General features: G+C 50.3%; 2 protein-coding genes across 2 annotated transcripts; one reads left to right on the top strand and one right to left on the bottom strand.

Moving 5' to 3' along the window:
* Nucleotides 1-2,481: 2,481 nt before the first annotated feature.
* CCDC87 (coiled-coil domain containing 87) lies at nt 2,482-5,133 on the bottom strand. Its single transcript, XM_032415060.1, has one exon. The coding sequence runs from the start codon at nt 5,126-5,128 to the stop codon at nt 2,543-2,545; it is 2,586 nt and encodes an 861-aa protein (XP_032270951.1). The 5' UTR covers nt 5,129-5,133; the 3' UTR covers nt 2,482-2,542.
* Nucleotides 5,134-5,289: 156 nt separating this feature from the next.
* Nucleotides 5,290-16,093, top strand: CCS (copper chaperone for superoxide dismutase). The gene is made up of 8 exons (XM_032414915.1): nt 5,290-5,426; nt 5,757-5,829; nt 10,558-10,695; nt 10,913-11,090; nt 11,658-11,718; nt 15,403-15,480; nt 15,552-15,655; nt 15,770-16,093. The coding sequence occupies exons 1-8, from the start codon at nt 5,388-5,390 to the stop codon at nt 15,921-15,923; spliced, it is 825 nt and encodes a 274-aa protein (XP_032270806.1). The 5' UTR covers nt 5,290-5,387; the 3' UTR covers nt 15,924-16,093.
* The last annotated feature ends 6,511 nt before the right edge of the window (nt 16,094-22,604 follow it).

Below are 22,604 nucleotides of genomic sequence, written 5' to 3' on the forward strand. Positions count from 1 at the left end.
TCAGGCTTCAGGGCGCCTGGGTGGCTCAGTCGTTAAGCGTCTGCCTTCGGCTCAGGTCATGATCCCAGGGTCCTGGGATCGAGCCCCGCATCGGGCTCCCTGCTCCGCGGGAAGCCTGCTTCTCCCTCTCCCACTCCCCCTGCTTGTGTTCCCTCTCTTGCTGTGTCTCTCTCTGTCAAATAAATAAATAAATAATCTTTAAAAAAAAAAGAGAGAGAGAAATTACTCAGGCTTCAGGCTAGTTAGCACTGCTTCCCTCCACCCACACACCTTCCCCGACCCCAGTCCCTCAAACCTGACCAAAATGCTTGTGTTCCTCCATTCTAAGGGGAATTGGGTTGGAAGCGCTTGAGAAATGCTGTTTTATTGGGAAAACAAAGTGGAAGTTAATGTGTCAGCCAATGATGAGTGAAGGAAATCAGAGGCGTTCACAATACCTATGCAGGCAGATAAGCTAGGCTGTGTCTAAGAGCTCTTTTACCATATCTCACAGAATCAGTATACCAAAAAGACACCTGTAGCCTTCTGGGTCAGTCAGACCTGGGCTCGGGTCCTGGCTCTCCCATTTACAACCTTTATGACCCTGGGTAAGTTACCTTACCTATCCGAGTCTTCATTTCCTCAGCACAAAATGGCAATTAAAATATGTACTTTACAAGGTAATTGTGAGGAGTCTAAGAAATCATGTAGGGAAAGTGTTCTGCACAAGGTAAGAATTTAGTGTTAACTACTAACATGTTAGCTGAATTTCCTGAATACATAAAGAGCTCTGAAAAATCAAGAAAAAGTCAAAACCAGTTGAAAAGTGGGCAAAGCACATGGGCATTTTATGGAAAAGGAAATACAGATTTTAAACATATAAAAGATGCAACTTCACTCATAAGAGAAATGAGAACACGACTCAAATGAGATACTATTTTTCACCTGCTAGATGGTAAAGGTTGAAAAATTTGATAACATTTTATTGGTGCGTGGGGAAAGAAATATACTCATGCAATGTTAACGATACTGCAAATTGTTATCACCTCTGTGGAGGGCAATCAGTAATATCTTATCAAAATTACAAATGCTTATGCTTTTATGTAAATGCTTATACACAATTCCACTTTCAGGAACTTATACTATAGAAATAGTTGCACATTCTAAATAGATGAACAAGGATGTTTTCTAGAGCATTTTGTGTTTGTAAATGTCCATTAATGTGGGACTAGTTAAATAAAATAAAAATACACACAATGGAATACTATATAGCTATCATGAGTATAAGGCAGCTCTGTGTGTATTGATAAATGAGCTCAAGGCATGTTAGGTAAAATAAGAAAGGGGCAAAATAGCAGAATAGTGTCCTACTATTGGTGTAGTTATACACATATGCATGGATAATATATGCCTACATGCTCATATATACATAGGCTCTCTCTGAACTAGTTCATACAATAGCCTACGAGGCCTTACATAATCTAACCTGCCCCTTCGCATCTTATGACCGCCCTGACTCCTCTCTCCCCCTTGCTCTGTTCCACCTGCACTGGCCACCTTGCTTTTCTGGAACACTCCATGCACCTGTCTGCCTTAGGGCTTTGTAGTGGGTGTTGAGGAAGTTATCCTCGATGTCCACAGGGCTCACTTCTTTTCCCCTTCAGGCCTTTGCTCAAACCTTCCCTTTCCAGTGAGGCCTGCACTGACCACCCTAATTAAAACGACATCCCTCAGTCTTTGTTTCCTTACCTTACTCTCCTTTTTCTTTTGTCCGCAGTATTTACCACCTTCTGGCACTCTATTTTTCAGTGTGCTTGGGTACTATGTTTATGGCTTATGGTCTGTTTCTCCTGAGTAATGTAGATGTTTACGGTTCCCCATGGAGGGGAACTGAGGTATGGGAGGTTGAGACAGGAAGGAGACTTCCTTTTCAGTATATACCCTTGTGTTCTCTGTACCATGTGCTTGTGTTAACTGGTAAAAATGTAATACAAATTTTTAACTCTACCAACAGGATCCTAGAAGTGGTAGTGACAACCTGGACTCAACCCCTTCAACTTATGATGGTCCAGGGGCCAAGCAGTTAGGGAATTTGCCTGAGGTTACAAAGCAGGATTTAAATCCGTATCTCCTAACTCCAGAGCCCTAGCTCTTAAGCATCATGTCATAGAACCTCTTGATTTGGGATTCTAATCAGCCAACTTAAATGTAGTGTGATAAATGCTAAGCTGAGGGGTTCCAAAGGTGAAGGTTGGCCTCTGTCTGACATTTCCCATTACGATGAACTCCAACAGATGGTCTCAGTTTTTTGGATGTATGAGATTTCGGCTGCAATGTGCCTGGCTTGAAATAAATGGGAATACTGGGTTTCTGGGCTTGGGGATTCTTTTATGAGCACTTTATAGTCAAAATGAAGTACTAATCTCAGTCCCTTGGTAGTTGGAAGCATAATGTTCCCCAATCCTGCACTCCCAGATAATTTGTCTTCTGAAGCGGTCAAGAGGTCTGGAGGATCTGCCGGGTGTTTAGGGGTTAGGGAGGGATGGGAGGGCACTTGGCCTTGTCACAGAGTAATGGGAGTATTCCCGGGAGTTATTAAAGGCTGGCTGCTGAGCTTCTTGAACAGCCTTGGCTGGTGGGAGGCCTTCCGACCCTGGGTCAGGTGGCGGACCCGTTGCCGCTGCTGTAGGCAGTAGAGCATCTCCACCTTGTCATGCTTCATCTTGTCCAGGTATCGCCGCCCCTTGAAGGTCACTGGCTCCCCAAAGATTAATTCAATCTCCTCCAGGAGGGAAGCCAAAGGAGCCTGCACTAGATTGATCTTCCTGTGTAGACGGTTACGGAACTGATTCTCCTCCAGGAAGCGACTCAGGCCCATGTCAGTCTTCTGGAAGAAGCGGTTGGGGTCAGAGGCTTGTTGCTCAAACGATTCTAGTCTCCCCAGCAACATCTCCCGCAGCTGAATGGGCTTCAGGGCTTGCTCCCAGGCACTCACCAATGAAGGCAGCTGCCTCAAACGGGCGTTGGAGCTGTACTTGATGGCCAAGTCCAGCCGGTCCTTGTCGGGGACCTCAAGCACGGACCACAGGTGCTCCAGACGCTTCTGTAGGCTCAGGATTTTGTAGGGTTCTCCCAGGAGGCTGATCCTCTTATTTCCCAGGCTGTGCCCTAGCACTGTGTTCCAATCCCACTCTCCTGGCACAAAGTCTGGCTCTTCATCTTCCAGTAAGGGAGGTGGGTACTGAATCTTTAGGGACTCTCTGACAGGGGCTATGGTCTCCACAGGAACCTCCTCTTCATACATTTGGAAGATGACATGGAGGAAATCTGTCTCCTGGCTGGTGAGGTACTTGAAGTAGTCATCCACAGACAAGGTGGTTTTCCACCAGTTCATCCATGAGATTTTGTTGGACCACTTCTCCCAGCCTTTGCTTGCTTGGAGTGATGTGAGGGAGGCTGCCTTATCATAGGACTGTAAAATGTTTGCTCCCTGGGAATAAAGCCCAGCTAACTTGGGATTGATGATGCGATACTGTTTTTCTTGACGTAGAAAGGCTGAGGACAGGAAGGCTGACCAGTCTTTATTGGCTGAAGGCTCAACCATGGGTCCCTGGTCAAAAGAGAAGTGGTCAAGAGAGACACGGCTCATCAACTCCTTGTAGACCTCTCTGATGTTATTGCCAACAAAGCAATCAATATCCATTTCCTCGATAAGTTTGGGTTCTAGTTCACCAGCCAGGTGGTTGTATAGGACTCCGGCCCCGTCAACGTGGAAGGAGTCCAGAAAGTTTCTCTCAGAGATCTGCACAGCAGCTGCCTGGACCACAGCCTGATTTCTTAGCTTCAAAGTAACAGTCACTGGCTGTGGTTGAAGTGGAAAGGATTTGGGGCACCGGAGGCCCCACTGCCCAGTGGCTTCTTCCTCTTCGAGGCTCTTCAACATTCTCTGCAGTTCCTGCATGCGATGTGCTGCAGCTGGGCGGCGGGTCAGGGCCCCCAGGAGTGGGGGTAGGCCTGAGTCCAGTGGTGAGTAGTGAGTCCTCTCCAATTTCATGTTCTTTATCATCTGCTTCAGGTCCTCAGTCACTGTGTCCCCTGCCAGCTCTGTTTTGCTTTCTGGAACCAGGACCAGTGGGGTTAAGGGGCAAGGGGGGAGTGGAGGAAGGCCCAACTCATCTGCTAGCTTCCAGCCCTCACGCAGAGAGGGCATGGAATGGCCCCTCCGGAGCTGCGAGTAGAGGGGCAAGTGGGGCGAGCTGGAGGGAGCCCTGCTGGTGGGAGTCACAGAGTCCTTGGGCAGTGACACAATCTGTGCAGAACTGAAGTTGCTCTCTCTCTTCTTCTGCATAGAGGACAGCCATTGGAGAGGCTTTTTCCTCTTCAGCTGGGGGATGGACTTCAGTTCCTTCACTGGATCCAGTTCAGGCTCACTGAGAAACTCCCGCGGGCGGCTGAGTTGGATGAGGTAGTTTAGGTTGAGGTTGCTGCTTGGTACTTGGGCAAAGCTGGTGCTATGAAGCCATGGGATAGGGTAAAGCTTGAAAGCCCCAGTAGGGCCCACCGGGCGCAGCTTATGCATGCCACCGTGGGCTTGTTCTACTTTCAGCAGGGTGAGGAAGTCGGCGAGCAGGCAACGGTAGACCTCAGGGCTGGTGAGAAAGATTGTGCAGTCCCTGGCGAGGCTGGCGGTCAAACGGGTGAGTGTGGCTGATTCAGTGAAGACCCCTCTGCGGGTCGACATGGTCTTCAGCAGGTGCAGGTAGCGTAAGAATAGCTGCTCGCTGCTGAGCAGGACGTAGACCAGGAGCCGCTTCCGCAGTCTCTGGTTGTTCAAGTGGCTCAGACTAGGTTCAGTGGGAGGCTCCCGCCAGCTGCACTTTAGCTCGTCCAGGATGACCTCAGTGAAACGGAGTCGGCTTTCGGTAGGCACGCGCACCGACAGCCCACTGCGGGCCAGCCGCTTGGTCACTTGGCTGCACAGCGACGCCACCGTCAGCCGGGAGACCGGCAAGGGCAACAGCATCGGCACCTCCGGCGGGAGGCGCTTCTGAGATTCTGGGCGCGTCGCCTTGCGGGGGAAGAGCGACAGCGGGCCCAGCAACCGGTGGTAAAACCGCTGAAGCTCGGGCTCCGCTTTATAGGGCTCCATTTTTGCCCTGGAGGCGCGGAAGGTCTGGGCAAAAGAGGCCAAGCGGTTACTAAGGCAACCAGGGGCCGAAGGGCCCGAGCGCGCGTGCGCAGCCAGTACCGTCCACCGCCTGACGTCGGAGGGCGGGCCTGACGCGCGCGCGCACCAGGAGGCGGGGCAAAGTGCGGCTTCCGAAGCTCCGCCTCCCCGCGACGCGGTTAGGGGTTTGCACCTCTGCGCCGGAGCAGTTCAGGTCCAACGGGTGGTGGCTGGGTCCGGGATGGCTTCGGACTCCGGGGACCGCGGGACCGCCTGCACGGTGAGGGTCGAGGCCTCGTGTGGGAGCCTCTCTGGGCAGAGAGCCTCGGCCCCTGGGGTGATTGTTAACGCAGAAGAAGGGGAAGGAGTAGGCACCTGGGGCGGGGCCTGGGGCCTCCGCGGGAAACGGGTGCGAGACTAGCAGGGCGCTTGGCGTTAACGTTGGGGGTTTGGTCTTGGACTGATCACGACTGATAATGAGGGCGCTTGAGAAGGGGTCACGTGAGAGCGTTTCCCCAGGCCTTAGGGGTGGTCGTAGGGGAGGTAGTGAAACAGAGTCACGCAAGAGGGGTCCCCGACTCTCATCAGCCAGTCCCTGCCGCCCTTGCAGCTGGAGTTCACAGTGCAGATGACCTGTCAGAGCTGCGTGGACGCGGTGCGCACGTCCCTGCAAGGGGTGGCAGGTAAGAGCCAGAAAAACTTGTGCGGACAGTCTGGAGGCCTCTAGAAGGAGCCGGCAAATCTCTTAGACCAACAACACTACTCCCATTTACAGATGTAGAAATTGAAACCCAGAGATGGGAAGGAATGTCCTCAGAGTCACATAGAGACCCAGAGGCAGAGCCTAGAGTACGATCTCAAGCCTGCCCTGCCAGAGCCCTCTACAGGCTCTGACACACTGGTGTCTTAATCTCAGGTGCCCAGGGAATGAGGAGCTAGGCTGAGTATAGATAGCCCCACCTACAGAGGGGGTTCCCTGGATAGCAGGCAGCTCTTGCTTGCGAAACTGCGTAATCTTGACAAAACAAACAGCAGCCCTGGCCATGTTCCATCCTAGGCAGCTCCCCATTCTTATAAGCCAGCTAACTGGTCTGGAGGTGACCTTGCACAATCAGAAATATCTGAGAAGGCAGAGCCACCAGCACGGCACTGGGAACTGCCTGCCTTTGATTCTGTTAAATGTTCGTCCAGTCATTCAGCATGTATGGACCAGACCCTGGGGGCTTTTTAGGGAGAAGTGTTCACACATGTTTCAGATACAGTCCCTGCCCTCAGGTAAGGATGAGCATGCAAGCATTGCTTATGGAAGAGCAGTTCTGGGAAGAGAGAAGATGGGTTCTAAGCTGGGACAGTGGTGGCACTTGGCCGGTGTAGGGCAGCAGTAGTGGATAAGGGTATGTGCCCCAGAGTCAGACTGTTTGCCTTCAAATCCCTTCTTTGCCACTTAGCGGCACTTAGACTTCATGCATGGTTACTACTTTTGCCTGTTTCTTCAGCGTTTTAATGGGCATGATAATAGAAGCTACTCCGGAGGATTGTCACGAGGAGTAAGTTGGTTAATACGTGTAAAGCACTTTAGAAAAATCTTTGGCATGCAGTGAGAGCCCACTAAATCTTAGAAATTATGAGAGGAAGGGCTTACAGGTGGCAATCTGATTGGGCAGAAGCATTTGGGGACAGATACTGAAGCAGAGCGACAGAGGGAGAGAGAGAAAGAAATTTGCCCTTTCCAGGAGGCCTGGGGCTTGGGGAAGAGGGTTCTGCTCCTCTAGGAATAAGTGGGAGGAGCTAGCTCCCAGCCCAAGGCCCACTTCCTTGAACCCTTATCACACACCCTAGAGTTCCCTGTGGCCTTACGTTTTCTTTCTTACTGGGCTTTGAGCTAAGCAAGGGCTGGCCTGGGTACACTCTGCACCAGCCGCACTGAATCTTGCTCAGCTGGGGAGCCAGCCTTCTTGGTTCAGGTGCAGTTCAAGAGTTCAGGAAGTGCATAATTATGGGGAGCTGCCCCACTGGGCTCTCCCACTTGAGGAGCAGAGAATCAGACCCCAGGACAGTAACCCACCTGCGTGGAAGTCAGTCCATCAGAAAGTCTTGTCTGCTCTGTATCTAAAATATATTCAGAATTCAGCCTCTCTTTTCCCATACTTTGGCCTTCACACGAATCCAAGCCACCTTACTTCTCCCTGACCCACACAAGAACCTCATCTTTGGGCTTCCTGTTGCCTCTGTTGCCCCCTCCAATATGTTGCCTCCTTCATACAGAAGCTAAAGTGATTTTTAAAATTATACCTTAGATAATATCACTGCCCTGCTCATTTAGGCCTTTAATAATCCTCTGAGGTAGGTAGTAGTATTATCTCCTTTTGCAGATGCAGCAACTGACTAGAAAACTCAACAGAAAGGTTGAGTAACTTGTCCAAGGCCACACAGCTAGTATGTGGCAGACTCAGGATTTCAACTCCAGAGTCCACACTCTCAACCGCTGTACACTGTGCCTTCTCCCAATGGCCTCCCAGTGCATTAAAATTAAAATCCAGATTCTTTCCCGTTAGGCCTTGCTTGACTGGTCTCCACTTGCAGCTCCCTGTCCTGCTGTTCTCTTTACTCCCAGCTTTAGCCACACTGGCCTTCTTCTCTTCTTAGAACATGTCGGTGTTGCTCCTGTCCATGCTGTTCCCTCTGTTGGAAGGCCCTTACCTGACTACATTCAGGCCTTTGCTTAGTCTCAGAGAGACCTTCCTTGACCAGGCTCAGTGGCTCACCCCCCATTCATTCCCTAACACCCATTTCATGATGACATCTTTCACCGTCTGCATCTCTCTTGCGTGTTTATTTGGCATTTGTATCCCTGCGTTGGAACGCATGCTATTTCATGGGGCACAGACGTCACCTGATTGTTCCCTGCTCTGCTTCCACAGCCTGGAACACTGCCGGTGACAGGTGCTTACTGTCTGCTTGTTAAATGAGGCGAGCACACAGTTTCTCGCACTGTGTGCTGCACTGGGCCCTGGGAGCCTCCGAAAATCAGCCTTGAGGGCTCAACCGTGCCTTCTCTGGGCGAGGGGACTGAGCATCAGCTTGGGGGTTGGACAGGCTGCCTTCTAAGCTTTATGACCTCAAGCCAGTGGTGTCACCCTCTAGCCTCGTTTCCTCACCTGTCAGATGAGGACGGTATCATCATCCTGATGTGTGTAAGGCAGAGCACAGCTCTTGGCATCCCCTGGAGGCTCAGACCACAAGAGTTCCCCCGTCATCCTCCCTGTACCTCCTTTGCAGCCATGGACATCCAGAGGCATCTCTAGGTGGACCCAGAGCTCCCGACGCTCCACCGGCTGCCTGCTGGCACAGGATAAAATTTTGTGTGAAGTGAGGGCCAGTTTGGTAACCTGGGGGGTTTCTTCTCACAGAATACCCTGTACTTGTGTGTGTGTGGGGGCTGCGTGTGTTCCTCTGATGTCTTACAAATTCCGCCCCTCCCCCGACAGTGTCCCTGCCACCACCGCAGGGGATCTGGAGAAACCAGCCTGTGAGAGCTTTTGTAGCCACATGCCAGATACTCCTCTCTCGGGTGCTACCTCTCCCTAATCGCCCAGTTTTGCCCCCTTTTGAGCTGGACAGAATCTGAACAGCTAGAGTACCTTGCCCGTACCCTGGGGGTTGTGACTTCTGTCTCTGCCTGATGGTTAATCCAGGAGTAGCCTGGCTTCTCCAGCAGGCTGTGAGCTCCCTGAGGACAAGGACCAGTGCTTTTCCTGACCCTGGCCTCCTCCACGCCCAGCACACATTTGTTGAGAGAATACGGAAGAGGGAAACCAAAGAGGAGGGGGACACCAACAATCATTGTAGCCTTTGGTTCACAGAGCACCATCTCAACAGCGTTAATCGGCTTATTTAACCTTTGTCTTCTGGACTGCCCAGGGCTCCCCTGGGCTTTACCCTGCAGAGCAACAAACACTAAGATCAAAGAGAGAATGGTGTAAGCCCTGCAGGTGAGAGCAGCATTATTGTTCCCAATCCATCGCCTGTGCACTGGCTAAGGGTTGGAGAGTTCTCTTAAAAGGCTTGGGAGCCCTGAATATCTGAATGAAAGAGAAGCCCCTTCTCTTCCTTCTCTGAGTTGGGTCGGTGGCCCCCAAAGCCGAGCGTGTGTCAGAATCATCCCGTAGTCTCTGTGCACACAGGGTGATGTCGGGGATTTGGCAGGCAATTGAGACACACTAACTTTTGAACCTGACCCTTATGGACCACACAGAGCTCCTGCACGCACAGAGGATTATAATCAGTGCAGCGTGCGTTACTCAGGGGAAGAGGGAGCTGCTACAAGAGGACAGAGGAGGGGGTCCCAACCCAGCCTGGAGGGTGGGGGCTGCTGCTCAGGGTGAGCGGTGTCCGGGTAGGCGCCAGAGCTAGGCTGCCTGAGATGAATTCCCAGTTGCACAATTTACTACGCTGCCTTTGAGCAAGATTCTTAAATCTGTGCCTCAGTTTTCTCATCTGTAATACAGGGATAATAGGACCCACCTCACAGGGTTGCTTGAGTGTCTAACGAGCTAATATGGGTAAATTACAAAAAAGCCCACAGTGCACTTGCGGTTGATGTGAACTCTCACGATGATGGTGATTGATAGCTCACCTCTCTTTTTTGATGTGTATAACAGCTTTATTGACATATAATTCAAATATCATAAAATATTCCCATTTTAAGTGTACAGTTCAATGGTTTTTAATATGTTCAGAGTTGTATGGCCATCACCGTTATCACTTGTACATTTCAGCCCCTCATGAAGGAATCGTGCCCTTTAGCCATCAGCCTCCTATTCCCCCACCCCCTAATCTACTCTCTATCTCTGTAGGTTTTCCCTGTTTTGGACATTTCATCCATAATGGCATCACCTACCATTTGGGCTTTTGTGACTGGCGCTCACTTAACATCATATTTTCAAGGTGTTTCCCTGTGGTAGCCTTATGAACAATTCATTCCCTTTCATCTTTTTATGGCTGAGAAATAATGGATACACATTTTCTTTATCCATTCATCCATTGATGGGCATTTGGGTTATTTTCACCTTTTGGCTATCATGAGTAATGGACTATTTATTGATGGCCCGCTTTTATAAAAACATCCTAAAATAATTATCTATGTTTCTTAAGTTATAAAGAACGCCTGGCACGTAATAAGGACAAACAACACTCCTGGGGGTAAGGAGGCCTTATCCCCACTTTATTTATAAAAATACAGACTCAGAGAGGATGAGGGCTTCACACAGCCAGAAGGCAGCTTCCGAGCTTACCTCCAGCCATGGGAAGGTTGGTGAAGATGAGGATGGGGAAGGACCTTCTGTTTCTTCCTTGCTCCCAGCGCAGGGGTGTCAGCCCTCTGCTGCCTTCTCCCCTCTCTCTCCTTCCAGGTGTCCAGAGTGTGGAAGTGCAGTTGGAGAACCAGATGGTCCTGGTGCGGACCACCCTGCCCAGCCAAGAGGTGCAGGCCCTTCTGGAAGGCACAGGGCGTCAGGCAGTGCTCAAGGGCATGGGCAGTGGCCTATTGCGTGAGTAGCCACTGTGGCCCTGGCCTTGGCCTCTCTGGGAGGGAGGTGGCCTGGAGCTGGTACACGTATAAACCATAGGATTTGGGCATTTGGGGTTCGAGTGGCTTTGGGGAAGGCATGAAAGTTACGTGGAGCTCTCTCCCTGCCCTTCCTGAGCTGATGGAGGTGTGGGGCTAGCTGAGGTGGTGAGCCAGCCTGGGGATCTGATACCTTACAGAGAATCTGGGGGCAGCAGTTGCCATTCTGGAGGGCCCTGGTCCTGTGCAAGGGGTGGTGCGCTTCCTACAGCTGAGCCCCGAATGCTGCCTCATCGAGGGGACCATTGATGGCCTGGAGCCTGGGCTGCATGGACTCCATGTCCATCAGTTTGGGGACCTCACAGGGAACTGCAACAGGTGAGTCATCTGTGACCTCCCCCATGGCATCCTCATCCCCTCACTCGTGCATCCACAATGTGCTGGGGCTGTATTCAGCCACCTGCACACACTTTCACACCTGGTCCTCACAAGTGCCGTGAGGCGTATACACCCAGGCCCAGTCTACAGACAAGGAAACGGAGGCTCAGAGGGTTAAAGGACTTGTCAAAGGCCCCAGGGCACGTGAATGGTGGGGTGGGATTTGAACCCAAATCTGACCTTAGCGTTCCTATTCGTAACCACCTTATTGCCTCTGAAGTGGAAGTGACTCCTAGACACAGAAGGGCAGGTCCCCATGCCATGGTGTTTGTCATGCTGTGATGCACTTAGTTGCTTCCTCATCTGCGTCTCCCCTGAAAGCTTACTGAGGGCAGGACCCACATCTGATTCTTGGTGCCCTCACCCCAAAGCCTGGCACAGAGTGAGTCTGTTTGTTGAGTGAGTGAGTGAGTGAGCAAGTGAAATAAATGGAGTTAAAGTGAGAGGGTGGGTCAGCTGGCCTGGGAGCCACTGTCTTGCTGCCCACCTGCTACCTTTTCTTCTCAGCTGTGGGGACCACTTTAACCCTGATGGAGCATCTCACGGGGGCCCTCAGGACTCTGACCGGGTAAGTGTCCATCTGGGTGAGACTTAGGCTATGAGAGGGCCTGAAGCCTCAGGCAAGGCAGGCCGCTCCCGGGGCCTTAGCATGCGATTCCTTTTTGGTGGGGTCCCCTTGCTTTATTTTGTTCCATTTAGAAATATCAACCCTTTCTGTGGTCAAGGCCTACCCCCCAGGAGCTCACAGTCCTGTGAGGGAGACCCCTGAGAACCCCGTGGTTGCAGGGCAGAGAGGTGATCCTTGCAGGAGTCTGTAGGAGGCCGTGGGAGCCCAGAGTAAAGCACCGATCCAGTCTGAGCCCCAGGACATGGGCAGTGGGAGGAAGCTTCCTGGAGAAGCTGAAGGTGTGGAAGTTGAAGGTCTTACCTGAACTAAAAAGGCCATTCCTGATGGTGCAACTCCCGGCCTGGAGTTTCACTTTTCACCAGTTTCCCATCGGCAGTGAGTTGCACGCTGCCTTGGTTTTTGCTTATCTGCGTACGGCTTGTTCTGTTAGTTAACGTCGCATTCTGCTGTAAGTTAACTCAGTTTTTTCCTGAGGTAAATTTGGTTATTTATTTATTTATTTTTTAAGATTTTATTTATTTATTTGAGAGAGAGAGAATGAGAGAGAACACATGAGAGGGGATAGGGTCAGAGGGCAAAGCAGACTCCCTGCCGAGCAGGGAGCCCGATGCGGGACTCGATCCAGGGACTCCAGGATCATGACCTGAGCCGAAGGCAGTTGCTTAACCAACTGAGCCACCCAGGCGCCCAATTTGGTTATTTTTAATGTCTTAGTCCAGCATGGAATGTTTCAAACATTCCAAAGTACAGAAACTTGTCCCAAGCTCCTGTGTCCTGTGTCCCCATCACCCACTTTCAACAGTGACCAACTCTTGGTCGGTCCTGTTTCATCTACACCTCCAGCCTTTCTCCATCATTATTTTGAAGCAAATCAAGACATCATTTCGTGTAATTAAGGTAGACTTGTTTTTTAACGAGAGAGACGGGAAAACCAGTTCTTGTAGCCATAGGAGTAGGCTCATTGTAAAAACAGTCAGTGGTGGTCAAATAAATGTTAGTAGAGTCCTGCTGGATTCTGGCCTGCAAGGTCTGAGGACTACGGAAGGCCTGCTTTTTCTTCTTCCTCTTGTTCTTCTTCTTCTTTTTTTTTTTTACAGTTTATTTATTTATTTGAGAGAGAGAAAGAGCGAGCACACATGTTGGGGAGGGGCAGAGGGAGGGAGAGAATCTCAAGCAGACACCCCGGTGAGCGCCCAGCCCGTTGTGGGGCTCGATCTCATGACCCTGAGATCATGACCTGAGCTGAAAGCAAGAGTCCGATGCTTAACGGACCAAGCTACCCAGGTGCCCCTATGGTGCATGTTTCTTACTTCACATACCTGATTTTTTGGACAGTTCTGTGACATTTCAAAGGGTTAGAAGTTTGACTCCTTTCCCCTTCTGCCCTGGGAAGTTGGAGAAGCCAAACAAGTTTTTGTTGGGTCCACTGTGTGGTGCTCTGGTTGTGCTCAGTGTAGCAACGGTTTATTGCTATGCATCAAATTACTCCAAACTTGGGGGTTTAAAACAAAGAAACATTCATCATCTCAGTTTCTCTGGAGCAGGACCCGGGGTGCAGCTTTGCTGGGGGCCTCTGGCTTAGGGTGACTTGTAATCAAGGCGTTGGCTGGGGCTGCCGTCATCTGAAGGCTCATGTTGCTGTTGGCAGGCCTCAGGTCCTCCCTGGCTTCTGGCCAGAGACATCAGTCCTTTGCCACGTGGGCCTTTTCCTAGGGCGGCTCACGACACAGCAGCTGGGCTTCCCTCAGAGCAAGTGCGTGAGAGAGGGCATCCAAGATTGAGCCAAGCCGTTCTCTTTTTGTAACCAAATCTAGCAAGTGACACTAGGTCCAGCCCACACTCAGTGGAGGCACACAAGGATGTAAATACAAGGGAAGGTGCATCGTAGAGGCTGTCGTCCTCATCGAGCCTTGAAAGGTGCTACACAGAAATTAGGCAGGTGAAGAACAGAGTGCGAATGTCAGGCACGGCGGGGAAGACCCCATAGGCAGCGCCCTCCAACCAGCAGGGGGCATTTGGGAACTGGGAGCGCTGCGTCTCTTGTGGAGTCGAGATGAGAGGGGTGAGAGACTGCCTTGCCACCTGTGCCTTGGCCTGCTGGGGCCCGGGCCCCTCTCAGGGCAGGGAAGCAGAAGGGGCTGGAACCAGCTGCCCTACCGTCCCCAAGTCCTTGGCAGAGGTGGAGGAAGACTCGAGTAACATCTGGACTGCCAAGGCCACCATGATGCCTGATGAGTTCCTTTGGGATTTCTGCATCTGCTGTTGCCCAGCAGGAAGTGAAGTCAGTGTGGGCATTTACCCCAGAGCCTGGTTGTCCCTTTGCACATCTCCTAACTAATCTCCAAGGTGCCTTCTCTTCTCTCGCCTCCCCCCAGTCCTTCCTCTTCATGCACTGTGCTAGAGGGGTTGCTCCAAAGCACAGTAACCATGGCATGCCCCTGTCCACAGCTGTTTTTGGCTCCCCAGTGCCTGAGGGTATATAGGCCCAGCCCAGCTGCTTGGTGTGACATTCAAGGCCCTGTGGCCCAGTTCTTCCTGGCCAAGTGCAGGGGAGGGACAGGACCCTGCTGCTGGGTCATGCCTTTGAGCCACACTGCCAGGCAGCTCACTCCTTCAGCCCAGTACTGAAGATGCTCCTCAGGGCTCGGTATCCCCTCCCTTTCCTTGATCTTTCCTTGATCTTTCCTTGATCTTTCTACCAGAAAGGCTACCAGTGCAGGGTAACACAGAGGGCCAGGTGTCAGCACAGATGTCTTTCTGGAAAACGGAATGAAGCAGAGGCGGTGCATCTTGCTGCTTGTCAGCCCCGCCACGCAGTGACATACTTTGACCGTGCATCACAGCAAGGCCCGGCCTGAAGTGTCCGGTTGGCGACGGCTTATTGGCACAGATACGGGTCTCTGACCCGCCAGTAGGGTCTGGTCAGCAGAAAACCTACTCCCCGCTGTACTCAGTCTGTGTTTCATACTCACTGGTCTGTTCGGTGTCTGTCTCCCCACCATGCTTTGAGCTCCTTGAGGGTGGGAACCGCACGCGTACCCCACCCCCATGCCGGCGGCGTATGTCTGACGTAGGTGCTCGGTAGATGTGTTAGGACATTTTGTATTACCTTAAAAGGGAGAAGGTAGGCAGAGCCAGCTTCGGGGAGGGGGGGAACAGGCCCCCTGCTCCTTGTGTTTCTTCTCTCTGTTCCTGGAGGCTGGGAGTCAGGGAACGCTGCTGGCTGCTTTCTGTGGTCAGGAAGCCAAGCCTGGCCAGCTTATGCCCGGGGGAATTATAGACTGCCAAGGGCTTAGAGTCAACAAGAGCCTGGAGAACTGGGCTCTCAAAGCAGCAGCGACCGCTTCTGAGGCTGAGATGCAGCGAGGGCAGTAGCCTTGCAGGAGACACAGTGTGGTCCAGTGGGCATGATTTCCTAGGAAGGGAGTCGCTGTCCAGGATTTCAGTTCCCTGGAAGGAGCATCCAGTTGCCTTCCTGGTGTCCTAGGTCATCCCTTTATCCTACCAGACTGTACCCAGAGGAGGACACTGGTACTTTCGGGAAGGGGAATCGGATCCTGGGAAGCCAGAAGCTAGCAGCTGTGCCCCATGCGCCCCTCTTCTCTCCCCTGGGTGTCATTGCAGCACCGTGGAGACTTGGGGAACGTCCACGCTGATGCTGATGGCTGCGCCAGCTTCAGGATAGAGGATGAGCAGCTGAAGGTATGGTGGAAAAGAAGGTGGGGACCTCTTCTAACAGGTCGACTGTCTGAGGCTGTTATGTGCCCTCAAAGGTATGGGATGTGATCGGCCGAAGCCTGGTCATCGATGAGGGAGAAGACGACCTGGGCCGGGGTGGCCATCCCTTATCCAAGGTCACGGGGAACTCAGGAGAGAGGTGAGTGATGCCACCCCCAGCAGGAGGCTGCGCTCGGCCAGCAATGCGTGGCCAACCCCGGCGGAGCCCGGACCAGCGCCCAGGGCCCGCTCCTGACCACCCGTTCTTCCTCAGGTTGGCTTGTGGCATTATTGCACGCTCTGCTGGCCTCTTCCAGAACCCCAAGCAGATCTGCTCCTGCGACGGCCTCACCATCTGGGAGGAGCGAGGCCGGCCTATCGCTGGCGAGGGACGAAAGGAGCCGGCCAAGCCCCCTGCCCACCTCTGAGCACGGCCTCAGCCTCGGGTTTATGACTGTTCCCCCAGCTGAGCATCATCCGCTTCCAGAGAGAAGGGAGGGAGGCCCTGCTTGCCCGGCCCCAGGAGAACTCGGGTACAGGGGGTGAAGGGTCGCTGTAATGTTCCCTTGGCAAATTAAAGTTTTATTTTCATATAGAACTTCGGGTTTTGTCCGTGTCCCAGTGTCCCTTCGTGGGCTTGCTGAACACAGCCCCTTGTGCCTCTCTCCTCCCTTTGAGGACCACCTGTTGGCTTTGGAGCCAAGCAAAACTGGACCCAGATCTACACACGTACTGAGGGCAGCATCCTCCTCGTCGGGGTCATAGTGCAGGACCACAGCCGTCGTGTTTCTGTCAAAGCACATCCTGCTTTAGTTTCTCCCTGTGGTTGGACCTGTAATGTGGGACTTTGGGAGCCGCAGGTGGCCCTCTGCCTTGTCAACTGAGTATCAGAGAAAGCCTGTCTGCTGAGGAGAGGGATGAGGCAGATGCACAGGGAGAACCTACAAGTTGTTGGAAAATGTCCGACGCCCCCGAGTGCCCGCTCTGGGCCTTTCCTGAGGCCAGCTGCTTCCTGACCTGGGGGTCAGGAGATGCTCCTGGATTTTCCCCACGCATCCCCTCCTCCTGCTTTTTAAATTAATTCGGCTTGAGTTGATTTTTTTTTTATTCACAAGTAAAAGACTTTTTTTTTTTTAAGATTTTATTTACTTATTTATTTGAGAGAGAGAGAAACAGCATGAGAGGGGAGAGGATCAGAGGGAGAAGCAGGCTCCCTGTTGAGCCGGGAGCCCGATGCGGGACTAGATCCCAGGACTCTGAGCCAAAAGCAGTCGCTTAACCAACTGAGCCACCCAGGCGCCCATAAGTAAAAGACTCTTAATTAACCTAATAAGCAAAGTGCTTGGTGCAGACCCAGCATGCGGGAAGTTAAGGGAACAGTGGCTGTGCCTCTGAGGCCAAACGGGGCCCCTGGAGGCTGCCCCAGCCAAGCCCCCATCTCACAGGGATGGCCAGTATCCAAGCACTAATGTGCGGGGCCAGGGATTCTGGGCCTCCCCACTTGTCGTTTTGCCCCCCCCCCCACTTGACTTTGTGAAGCTTGCTCATCCATGACAAAACTGTTTTTATAACACAGTGGGCTGTCAAAATACAAACTTTGCCCCTCACCGTGTCTGCTTGGAACTAGGCAGGTGATTTTCCAGATAGCTGGCCTTGCTAAGATGTGCCTGGCTCTGCTCCCATTCCCTAGGCTTGCCTGTTTCTCCCTCAGGGCTGCTGGCTCTGCATCCAGCCCTAGCCCTTGGACCCTGCTCTTTCTTGCCAGCCTATGCTGGTTGCTTTCCAGCTCCCTTGATTCCTGGGAACCAAACCCCTTTTAAGCCTGGGGCCCAGGCTGTCTTTCCCCGCCCCAGATCATTGCAGGAGCTCCTCTTGGACTCTGCCCACAGCCAGCCCCTACCTCCTCTCACCTTTGTTCTGGAATGACAGCTGGTTTAACCCTCTTATGGCCAAACCTCTTATCAAACCCTACCATTCTATTTCCGCTCTTAAAGAATCAACATCCCCATTAGCTTTTCTCTCTTTTAAACTCTTAACCATGTAGGTTTTCTTTTTTTTAAAGACTGTATTTTATTTATTTTTTTAAGATTTTATTTATTTATTTGAGAAAGAGAGCAAGCACAAGCAGGGGAAGAGGGAGAAGCAGGTTCCCCACTGAGCAGGGAGCCCAATGCGGAGCTTGATCCCAAGACCCCAAGATCATGACTGGAGCCGAAGGCAGACGCTTAACCAACTGAGCTACCCAGGCACCCCAAGATTTATTTTTAAGTGATCTCTCCACCCAACGTGAGACTCGACTTTATAACCCTGAGATCAAGAGTTGCATGCTCCAAGGCGCCTGGGATCGAGCCCCGCATCGGCCTCCTTGCTCCACGGGGAGCCTGCTTCTCCCTCTCCCTCTGCTCCCCCTGCTTGTGCGTGCTCTCTCTCTCTGTCTGTCTAATAAATAAATAAAATCTTTAAAAAAAAAAAGAGTTGGATGCTCCACTGACTGAGTCAGGTGCCCTTTAGCTGTGTAGTTTTTATTTTTTAATTTTATTTTTATTTTTATTTTTTTTAAAGATTTTATTTATTCATTTATTTGAGAGAGTGAGAGAGAGAGAGCACATGAGAGGGGGGAAGGTCAGAGGGAGAAGCAGACTCCCCGCCAAGCAGGGAGCCCGATGTGGGACTCGATCCCGGGACTCCAGGATCATGACCTGAGCCGAAGGCAGTCGCTCAACCAACTGAGCCACCCAGGCGCCCTTATTATTATTTTTAAAGATTTTATTTTTTTTATTTATGAGAGAGAGAGAGCATGAGCAGAGGGAGAAGCAAGCTCTGGGCTGAGCAGGGAGCCCGATGCAGGGCTCTATCCTAGGACCTCGGGATCATGACCCAAGCCAAAGGCAGCCGTTTAACCGGCTGAGCCACCCAGGCGCCCCCTAACCGTGTAGTTTTTTAAACTTTGGTTTTAAACCACAGAACACGGTTCAGACATCTTGAAGGCCCAACTGTGAAGCAAGTGTGGAACTGCGGCTAAAGAGGCCCAGTCCTTCTTAAATTTATAACTGCAGTGAAACTATTCTGTTTACAAACTTAAAAAAGATTATATGTGTTAGCTAAAAATCACAACCCAAAAATCAGGTTTTAGAAACTTTTTCTTTTGAAATTATATTAGAGTAACAAAAAAATTGCCGTGTGGATGAATCTTGAAAACATCCTGCTAAGTGAAAGAAGCCAGTCCAAGAGCCATATATTTGTATGATTCTATTTGAAATGTCTTGAATAAGTAAATCCAGAGTCAGAAAGATTAATGGTCACCAAGGTCTAGGGCAAGGAGGGAATAGGGAGCTAATGAGTAAAGGGTTGCTTTTTTTGGGGTGATTAGAATGTTCCAGAATTAGATGGTGGTGATGGTTTCCCAACCCTGTGAATATACTAAAAACCACTGATTGTACATTAAAAGGGTGAATTTTATGGTATATGAATTATATCTCAATATTTTAAAATCATGTACATAAGAAAGACAGTAGAGAGTTCACTGTTCTCTTCACCCAGCTTCTTCTTCTTTTTTTTTTTTAATTTTATTTATTTATTTGACAGAGAGAGACATAGCGAGAGAGGGAACACAAGCAGGGGGAGTAGGAGAGGGAGAAGCAGGCTTCCCCGCGGAGCAGGGAGCCCGATGTGGGGCTCGATCCCAGGGTCCTGGGATCACGACCCAAGCCGAAGGCAGACGCTTAACGACTGAGCCACCCAGGCGCCCCCACCCAGCTTCTTCTAATACTAGTTTATGTTAAGTATAGTGCAGTTATCAAACCCAGTTAATTAACATTGACACAAGCCTAGTAACTAAACTGCAGATGTTACAGATAATACGGCTAATGATCGCTTTCTGTTTTTGGATCTCATCCCGGATGGCACGTTGCTTTTAGCTGTCCTGTCTCCCTGGTCCAATTTGTGACGGTTTCTCTGACTTTCCTTGTCTTCACTTTCTTGGCTTGATACTTCTGATGAGTCCTGGTCAGGTATTTTGTAGGTTGTCTTTCAGTTGGGTTTGTCTACATATTCTTGTGATTAGGTTGAGGTTATGTCTCTTTGGCTTGAATACCACTGAAGTGAAGTTGTGCCTTTCTCAGTACATTGTGTTGACGTATCTTATTACTGCTGTGATTTAATGGGATCACTTGGTTAGGGTGGGGTCTTCTGAGTTTCTTCACTATAACCTTAAAATTTTTCCCTTTGCAGTTAGTAAATATCTTGCGGGGAGCTGCTGCCTGGAGACTATGTAAACGTCTCGTTTCTCATCAGACTTTTGCCTACTGGTTTTAGCATCTAAAATAATTTTATTGGCAGGGGGCCGCGGCTGGTTAAGCATCGACTCAGTTTTGGCTCTGGTCGTGATCTTGGGGTTGTGAAATCAAGCCCCGCCTTGGGCTCTGCACTTAGCAAGAAGTCTGCTTAAGACTCTCTCTCCCTCTCCCTCTGCCCCCCACTCTGCTCCCTCCCTTTCTCTCTCTCTCTCTCAAATAAATCTTTAAAAAAATAATAAAAATAGGGGCACCTGCGTGGCACAGTTGGTTAAGTGTCTGACTTTTGGTTTTGGCTCAGGTCGAGATCTCAGGGTCTTGAGATCATGCCCCGCATTGGGCTCTGTGTTCAGCGTGTAGTCAGCTTAAGATTCTCTCTCTCCCTCTCCTTCTGCCCCTCCACCACGTGTGCTTACACTGTCTCTCTCTCTAAAATAAATAAAAATCTGGGGCGCCTGCGTGGCTCAGTTGGTTAAACGTCTGCCTTCGGCTCCGGTCATGATCCCGGGGTCCTGGGATCAAGCCCTGCATCGGGCTCTTTGCTCAGTGGGGAGCCTGCTTCTCCCTCTCCCTCTGCCACTCCCCATGCTTGTGCTCTCTTTCTCCCTTTCTGTCAAATAAATAAATAAAATCTTTATAAATAAATAAATGAATAAAAAATCTTTTAAAGAATTAAGTAAATAAAAATAAATAAAATTTTAAAAATCATTTTTTATTATGGCAAAATAAAAATAACATAAAATTTACTATTTTAACCTTTTTTAAAAAATATTTTATTGGTTTGAGAGAGAGAGAAAGAGCAAACACAAGCAGGGGCAGCAGCAGAGGGAGAAGCAGACTCCCCACTGAGCAGGGAGCCTGATGCGGGGCTGGAACCCAGGACCCTGGGATCATGACCTAAGCCAAAGGCCGATGCTTAACTGACTGAGCCACCCAGGCATCCTACCTTTTTATTATTTTTCCTTGAGAGAGAGAGAGGGAGGAAGGGAGAGAGCGCACATGCCCCCGAGCAAGTGGTGATGAGGGGAGAGGGAGAGAGAGGAGAATTTTTTTTTAATTAATTAATTATTTTTTTTGCCAGAGAGAGAGAGAGAGCGAGCACAAGCAGGGGGAGCAGCAGGCAAAGGGAGAAGCAGGCTCCCTGCTGAGCAGGGAGCCCGATGCAGGACTTGATTCCAGGACCCTGGGATCATGACCTGAGCCCAAGGCAGCTGCTTAACCGACTGAGCCACTCAGGTGTCCCAGAGAGAGGAGAATCTTAAGTAGGCTCCACCCCCAACGGGGAGCCCACAGCAGGGCTTGATCTCAGGACCCTGAGATCAGGACCTGAGTGGAAATCAAGAGTGGGACACTTAAGCAATTGAGCCACCCAGGTGCCCCTATTTTAACCATTTTTAAGTGTACATTTTTTGGCTTACCTGCATTCACATAGTTGTGCAACCAATACCATCATTCATCTCCAGAACTTTCTCATCTTCCTAATCTGAAATTCTGTCCCTGTTAAACACAAACTTGCCATTCCCCCTCCCCCAGCACCTGGCAAGCACCATTCTACTGTCTGTCTCTATGAATTTGACTACTCTAGGGACTTCATGTAAGTGGAATCATACAATATTTGTTCTTCTGTGATTGGCTCATAAAATCAGTTTCTTGCTTACGTCTTTTAAATTAGAAAACCAAGACTGATCTGTCAGATTCTCTAATATGTCAACATTTCTTTAACATCACACATATTTTAAATGCCAAATATATTCAGGTTTCCCCAAATATGACAAAAATCTACTTGTGAGCTTAAAAATATTACCACTATGTGTTTCATTTACTTCAGCATGTTTGGTTTTAATTCTACATCTTCCCAGTATTAAGATAGATTACCCACTAAAGGGACACTTTTTCAGCTGAAAAGAAGTTGGGGTTACAGTCCCCAGGACAGGGGCTACTCACCTCTGAGGCCGCACATGTCAAGGCCGATTCTTCTTACACAGTAAGTGTACCTGCTGGGTCTTCTTTAAAGTTGCTGGGGTAACAGGGAACTCCAAGGCCAAACCCTAAAGATGGCATTGGCTTTACAAACTATGGTCCCTAAATTCAGATTAAGCCTGTAAGGTATGTTTTCATAATCTCTTAATTTTATTACCTGATTTAGGCAATAAAAATTGTGTAAGCTGCCTCCTCGTCCCCACACCCCCACGCTTATAGATTTCTTCTTGATTTGATCAAATTAAACCCAAGTAATCTATTAGAAGCTGGCTTTTCTTCTTCTTTCTTCTTTTTTGGCCATAATCCTAAAGACATTCCAAGGCCAGATCTTTTTCTGGCTCTGAAAATGTATTTACCACAAAGAAGCATCTTTACATAATGAATGAATTCCTTGCTAGTGTTATCAATGCTGCATTTATGTTCTATGTATGGCCATGTTTAATAATCATTCTTACTCGGGGCGCCTGGGTGGCTCACTTGGTTAAGCGACTGCCTTCGGCTCAGGTCATGATCCTGGAGTCCCGGGATCGAGTCCCGCATCGGGCTCCCTGCTCAGCAGGGAGTCTGCTTCTCCCTCTGACCCTCCCCCCTCTCATGGTCTCTATCTCATTCTCTCTCAAATAAATAAATAGGGGCGCCTGGGTGGCTCAGTCATTAAGCGTCTGCCTTCAGCTCAGGTCATGATCTCAGGGTCCTGGGATCGAGCCCCACATCGGGCTCCCTGCTCCGCAGGAGGCCTGCTTCTCCCTCTCCCACTCCCCCTGCTTGTGTTCCCTCTCTCGCTGTGTCTCTCTCTGTCAAATAAATAAATAAAATCTTTAAAAAAAAAAAAAATTA

This window comes from Phoca vitulina, unplaced genomic scaffold (genome assembly GCF_004348235.1).
Source record: "Phoca vitulina isolate PV1807 unplaced genomic scaffold, GSC_HSeal_1.0 scaffold16, whole genome shotgun sequence".
Lineage (NCBI taxonomy): Eukaryota > Metazoa > Chordata > Mammalia > Carnivora > Phocidae > Phoca > Phoca vitulina.

Coding starts and splice junctions, on each gene's coding strand:
- CCDC87 (XM_032415060.1), bottom strand. CDS start 5,128: ATGGAGCCCTATAAAGCGGAGCCCGAGCTTCAGCGGTTTTACCACCGG.
- CCS (XM_032414915.1), top strand. CDS start 5,388: ATGGCTTCGGACTCCGGGGACCGCGGGACCGCCTGCACG. Junction 5,427..5,756: donor ACCGCGGGACCGCCTGCACG/GTGAGGGTCGAG, acceptor CCGCCCTTGCAG/CTGGAGTTCACAGTGCAGAT. Junction 11,091..11,657: donor CTCACAGGGAACTGCAACAG/GTGAGTCATCTG, acceptor TTTTCTTCTCAG/CTGTGGGGACCACTTTAACC.